We start from the raw sequence: 6,683 nt of genomic DNA on the forward strand, positions 1-6,683 counted from the left end.
ATATATATATATATATATATATATATATATATACTTGTATACACACAAACACACTGCAATACAGAAGTCAATAATGAACTCGTTATTCACCTCTGACTAAATCAAATCGAAATATAATAAAAATTTAAAAAAAAAAAAACTCTTTGATTCTACAAAAAGAATGGTGGGAGCGGGGGGGGGGAGAAATATCCATTTATCTGGTTGAGATCAATAAAGCCAATTTTTCACTGATCAATACTGTTGCAAAAACAAAAACAAAAAAAAATAAACATATCCATTCATAAGAATTGCATTGTGCGCCAGTGTGTATATGTGTTTGTGTTTACAAAATTAGCTTTTGTTTAGATGCCGGTGTGTACAGTGGTGTAGCTATGTATGTTTATATGTATGTCTGTCTGTGTGTATTCATATATATATATGTTTATATGTATGTGTGTATTCACACACATATATATGTTTATACACACACACATACATTCATGCACACACAAAACATTACTGTTTGTTAAAACTAGACAGTGTATGTATATGTATATATATATATATATATAGATGTATGTATGTATGTGTGCAATCATATATGTATAAGCATATATCTATATGTATGTATGTATCTGTCTGTCTATCTATATCTATATATCTATCTGTCTATATATATATATATATATATATATAGAAATAGATAGACCGACAGACAGATATCCAATATGGGTGAAATCAAGAAAGGTACTCATCCAGATCCAATTGTACACAAGCACAGGTGTAGCTGTGTGGTAAGAAGTTTGCTTCCAAACCACATGGTTCTGAGTTCAGTTCCACTGTATGGTGGCATGCAGCGGAACTGAACTCAGAACCATGTGGGCAAGTGTCATCTACTATAGCCACGGGCCGACCTCAGCCTTGTGAGTGGACTTGGTAGACATATATATATATATACACGGCACCATCAGCAGTACTTTTTGACATGGCACCAGCCCCAGTGCTTTTTATATGGCACCAGCCCCAGCTAAGGGTGTCGACTACCTATTTCCTGAACATTTCCTATGCTCCGTCAGATGCCTCCTGGTGAGTTCATGTCCAAACAAGTAGGAGCAGGTTTTATGTTGCGAAAACACAACCAGGGGTAGGATGATGGAGATTTAACTGTACGGTGTATTAGAATTGGTCCAAGAATGGATCTTTGAGGCACACCACTATCACTAACAATACTGAGATGCAGCCAGCTTGTCATCGACTAACCTTCTGGTGTCTGTTCAATAAAGACTTTAACCTCTCAAGTGACAAACAATGACAAACTAGATATACACCGCCAGAACGTCTTGTTGACAAACCACAGCAGTAATTGTTTTCACCTAATAGACGTCATTGATTGATTGAAATTACCGAAATACGACAACTTTAACACGAAATAACTTCGAAAAGAAAGCATTTTCTTAAAAACGCCAAGAGTAAATGATGCTTTAAATGACACATTCTACCAGTGTCCGAATTTTGAAAGTGTTTAGTTACAAAAATTTATTTTTTGTATGTGCCGGCCAAAAGGAAAAGATTCAATATGATTGGTAGAGGATAGTGACATGACTGGTCTCAGAAACTTTTGTAGGATGTCAAGTTTGGCTTCCTAAGTTAAGGCTGACACGGTTGAGTGAACATGACAAGTGACGGTACCAAACCATCAATGCTCTGAATGTTTTCTGTCAAGTGTGGTAGAGAATGATCACGTGATTAAGTTTAGAACCTTTTGTGCGTTTCCGGCTAGGTCCGTGTGTTAGTGTCACGTGACAGCATATTTTGTGCGGAAAATTAAGCCCGAAACGGTCGAGTGAACATGTTTAGTTACAGTGAAGGCACCCGAAATTTAATTTGGGAGGGTGGACCGGAATCGTTTGTATGTCACCCAGTGGCTAAAATAGAACAAGCTTCAAACACTTGTCAGAAGCAAGACTGTTGCGACATAAGTCACGTCTTTCTATCTCAATTTTTGAAAATCACCGTAAACCGGTTACATTTTCAACTGCTTTTGTCTTCTTATATTTCTACCCGTGTGGAATAAGATAACTTTGTTTTGTATATCTATCTATAACGTGCCAATAGGTTTTGGGGTCTGATGATACGATGAAAAGCTAAGCGCTTTACGGACGTGAAACCCAGGGTAATCCCAGAGACAAGCCTTATCTATCTTTATATAAAAATATAGATTATACGACAGGTTTCTTTCAGTTTCCGTTTACCGAATCCACTCAAAGGCTTTGGTCGGCCTGGGGTTACAGTTGAAGACGCTTGCCCAATGTGTTACACGGCTGACGCACGTTTGTTTGTGCAACGCGAATTTCTTTAACAACTTTATACCCATCAAATTTAACTTGAGTTTTTCAGTTTGTATCGAACGACCCTCCATAAGTTTGGTCTATGCAGTTCTACCAAACTTATATCCCTTTGAATGAGTCTCTTAAACTCGTAGGCCTCATTTTTTACAATTGTTTTTGTTATTAAACTATTTACGATTACGAAATTAGAAATAGAAGCAGAATTCTGCTTGACGCACGACATGTAAGTCTTCGTAACTTTTTTATTTTTTTGGAATTTTCAGAAATTTTTTGCGAATTTTCATTCTACACACGGGAATTCACATGACTATAAAAATTAAATTTTTTTTTCAATTTCTCGTATTTTTGTTTTGAATCACATTTTAAAATACCGAATTTTTCGCATAAATCCCATTAAATGCGTTTATGAGGAGAAAAATACTGACGAATACCAATACGCCAGAGTGATAAACAAACGAGCACTGTATGAGGTGGTCGTGAGATGTGCTAAAAATAACAGCTAAATAGCCCTTAAATCATGCATAAAAATTATTATTATTTTTTTTTTTTTGTTTTCGTATAGTCGTATGAATCCCCGTGTAGAATACAAATTCATAAATCTTTTCTGAAAATTCTAAAAATTAAAAAAGTAAGGGGGCGCGGTTTTATGGCGTGCTTAAAAGCAAAATTCAACCGAAATATATTTCGTATTTTCATTTAACCCACTCTCAATATTCTCAAACCGAACCAAAGATTTCTTTCGGCAGCAATATTTTTGTTTACTACTTCAAACTGCATCTGTCATGCATTAATTCACATGTTTTCGTTAGTTACAGAGCCTAAAGTTTTTTTGTTGTTATCTTTCTAAATGATTCGTAAGAAAAATATATAAAAGAAACCAATTTATTCGTAGATAAATTTATCATTCCGTGTTTGTTTTTTCTTTACGAACAAAGAAAGCATATACATATTATAAACTAACCGCAATTTAAAATTTCTGAGTTGATCTTTAGTTCTGTAATAAGCAATTCCGAGATCGTTTTCGTCGTATAAGTCCGCCATAGTTGTAAACAGTCGTTAAGTCGGCAGCGAATGCAGATGGAAACGTACATCTCGGAAATGCCAACATCTTATCTCTCCCGCCTGAAATAATTATAAAATTTAAACATGATAATAAAATCATTATCATTTCAAATATTAATTCTTATTTAATGATTGTTATTGTCATATAGTTCATTAACGTTTTATTAAATTTCCTTGTATCAATAATAATATTACTAATAAAATGTTGCTAAGTCGGCAGCGTATGTAAAAATGAATGATTCGCAATATCCCCCCGCCCTTTTTCCTCTTTGCAGTGATTCAAAATTAAAATTAAATATAACGAATAACAGCATTTTTCAAACCTTAATTCGAATCTGATAAATGGTTTCTTAATAATTTTATTATACTAATGATAATAATAAAATGTTGCTAAGTCGGCAGCAAAATGAATGAGTTGAAGCTCCCTCCCATGTCACCCTTTTCCAATTTTTTTAATAATAATTCAAAATTAAAATAATAAATAAATACTACCATTTTGCAAGCATTATTTTTAATTTGATAAACTTCATTGATAACTTAACTTCTTACAAATTTTATTATATTAACGATAAATAATAAAAATGTTGCTAAGTCGGCAGCGAATCGAGAAACGAACATCTCGGAAGTGCTTCCACTCCTTCTCTTTCTCACATTTCCTTTACTTCCTCACTGAGAAAAAAATAATCATAATAATCATTTTAAATATTAATTTTAATTTCATAAATATTATTGCTATATTTAATCAACTCTATTTTCATTAATTCAAACTTTCATTATATTAATTAATAAATAATCCTTTCACATATTATTGGTCGGCAACCCTGACGTCATTATGATGGCGGACTCGTACGTTCGTCCAAAATATGTCAGGTCGACCGCATAGTGAAAGGTGAGTTTTAACATATTTCCCCGATTTTTCACTTATCGAATTTAACTGAGAAATCTTCGCCAATCTTTCTTCTATTGGACAATCTCTTCATTTCGAACCAATGACGTCCATTTCTCTGTACATTTCTGGTCACAAGTTTGACCTAGATATTCGTCTTTTCATCTATTTTTAAACGAGAGAAGCCAGTCGATGCTTAACACTAATAATAATAACACTAATAATAATTCCCAAAACCTCCTCCATCGCATTTATAGTCCTCAACGTCCCGTTGTTTACACCTTTATGTTATTATTATTGTATTTCCTTCCCCACGTAGGCCGCTACATTAATCTAAACACCTCCAACATCTTTAAAAAAACCTCGTCACTCCATGACCATCGTGTTTGTTCTTTCTTCTTTCTTTCCTCTTTTAAGCCTTTAAATATTAATTACACACGCCACAAAAAAATATATATAACGATGGGGTGAGCTTTAAATTGATGGATGATGCAAGTTTTATGTGCTTTTTTTTCTTTTCTTCTCCCCCCGTTGCTGTTGAATTGCAGAACGATGAAGCCCTCGAAAACGAGAGAAGCCAGCCGAGACAAACAATAAACACTAATAATATTAACACTAACAGGAATATTTTAAATCTCCTCCATCGTATTATAAGACCTCAACGTCCCGATGTTTACCAATTTGTGTTATTGTTGTATTTTCTGCTCCGTGTTGGCCGCCGCATCCTCCAAACACCAGCAACCTCTTCAAGACAGTCTTCGCCACTCCATCGCCATCCATCTTCTGCTTTCTTCTTTCTCTCACTCATTAAAAACCTTTAGATTTAATTACACAAAACAAAATTACTTTATAACCGACGGCTTGAAGCTTATAAATTAATAATGGAACTTATTTTATATATATATATATATATCTACACAAAGCCAAGGAAAATTTCGATTCTTTTATATACTTTCAAATATGAAAATCGTGGTCTGACTGCTTTACAACATTCTCTCTTTCTTTCTCCTTGCTCTCTTTTCCTCTCTTTCTCTCTGATGTATTGTGTGTATATACACATTCGTATCAAAGTGTATATTTTTATATAATCCATAAGGAATTATACACTATTATATACATTGTGTATCGTTCTTGTGTATATCAGTGAATTTTATACAGTGTAGTATACTGTCTAGGATGTATAATGTATATATAGATGGAGTATTATACACTAATGTAGAGTGTGTGTATATTTTATCTGTGGTGTATTGTATATACTTAAAAACAAATGAGTATAGTGTACGTATATATATATACATACATACATATATATTATATATCTATGTACATACACACAAAGTGTATTTTATACCCTGCATAGAGAATTATATATACTGCATATATGTAGATAGTAATAAACACTTCTCGTGTATAATTCATAGTGTGTATATGTAATTCTTTTTTGTGTCTTAGTGTGTGGTGTATTTAAATCATAGGATATATATATGTATTATACACTGTATATGCAATATACACTATTGTATATAACCTTGTGATGCTTATGTAAGTATATATGGCTCTTGTTTGTGTGTTGGTATGAGGTATATATTAATGTGTATATTGTGTGTTAATGTAAATACGTAGAGGAAATTATGCACCATGTATAGTGTATAATTTATAAAGGATGCATAGTGTGTGTGTGTGTGTATATATGATTCTTGTTAGTGTTTTGCATATTTCTATAATGTATTGTTTATTTTATATACCGTATAGAGTTATATACTACATATAGAAGTGTATTGTACAAATATGTGGAGCCTAAAACAGAGAAAGAGAGCATTATACACCAGTATATGAGTTATAGCATGTATATACTATATAACAGCTTAATAGGTACATAATGTAGAATACGTATGGTTCCTGTTTGCGTGTTGTGTGTGTGTATATATATATATATATATATATATAGAGTATATTTTATACGCCCTACAGAAGAATTATATATTACATGTACTGTAATATATACACATACATAGTGTATAATAAAAGATCATTATGCTCTGTAGTATATTATATACTGCGGTGTATAGTTATATAGTGTAATAATGTCTAGAGTATAATTATACGCAAAAATGTATAGTAGTGTAATGTATATATAATATAAAATATGGGTTTTGTTTATGCGTTAGTATGTGGTGTATTCTGTATTTATATAATGTATCGTCTATTTTATACACTGTATAGAGAAATTATATACCTCGTATAGTGTATTTCCAATATGTGTAAATGATGTCTATACACACACACACACACACATACATACAGTTATATTGTGTACCGTTATATATACTACAGTATAACATGTATGAAATAAGAGTACATAGCATACAAAATATATATATATATATATATATATATATATATATATA

The 6,683-nt window shown here is 32.4% G+C and overlaps 2 protein-coding genes across 2 annotated transcripts in view; one reads left to right on the plus strand and one right to left on the minus strand.

Annotated features, from left to right (window-relative positions):
• Nucleotides 1–3,394, minus strand: part of LOC106875843 (tectonic-like complex member MKS1) — a 14,357-nt gene extending 10,963 nt beyond the window's left edge. The window contains exon 1 of the mRNA XM_014924133.2: nucleotides 3,289–3,394. Within this exon, the coding sequence (XP_014779619.2) occupies nucleotides 3,289–3,368 (80 nt within the window). The 5' untranslated portion in view covers nucleotides 3,369–3,394. The remainder of the gene's footprint in view (nucleotides 1–3,288) is intronic.
• An 866-nt stretch (nucleotides 3,395–4,260) lies between these two features.
• The window catches only part of LOC106875842 (nuclear receptor corepressor 1), a 114,665-nt gene continuing 112,242 nt past the window's right edge, over nucleotides 4,261–6,683 (plus strand). The window contains exon 1 of the mRNA XM_052976932.1: nucleotides 4,261–4,278. The gene's annotated coding sequence lies outside the window, so the exon portion shown is untranslated. The remainder of the gene's footprint in view (nucleotides 4,279–6,683) is intronic.

Source organism: Octopus bimaculoides, chromosome 26 (assembly GCF_001194135.2).
Source record: "Octopus bimaculoides isolate UCB-OBI-ISO-001 chromosome 26, ASM119413v2, whole genome shotgun sequence".
NCBI classification, from domain to species: Eukaryota; Metazoa; Mollusca; class Cephalopoda; order Octopoda; family Octopodidae; genus Octopus; species Octopus bimaculoides.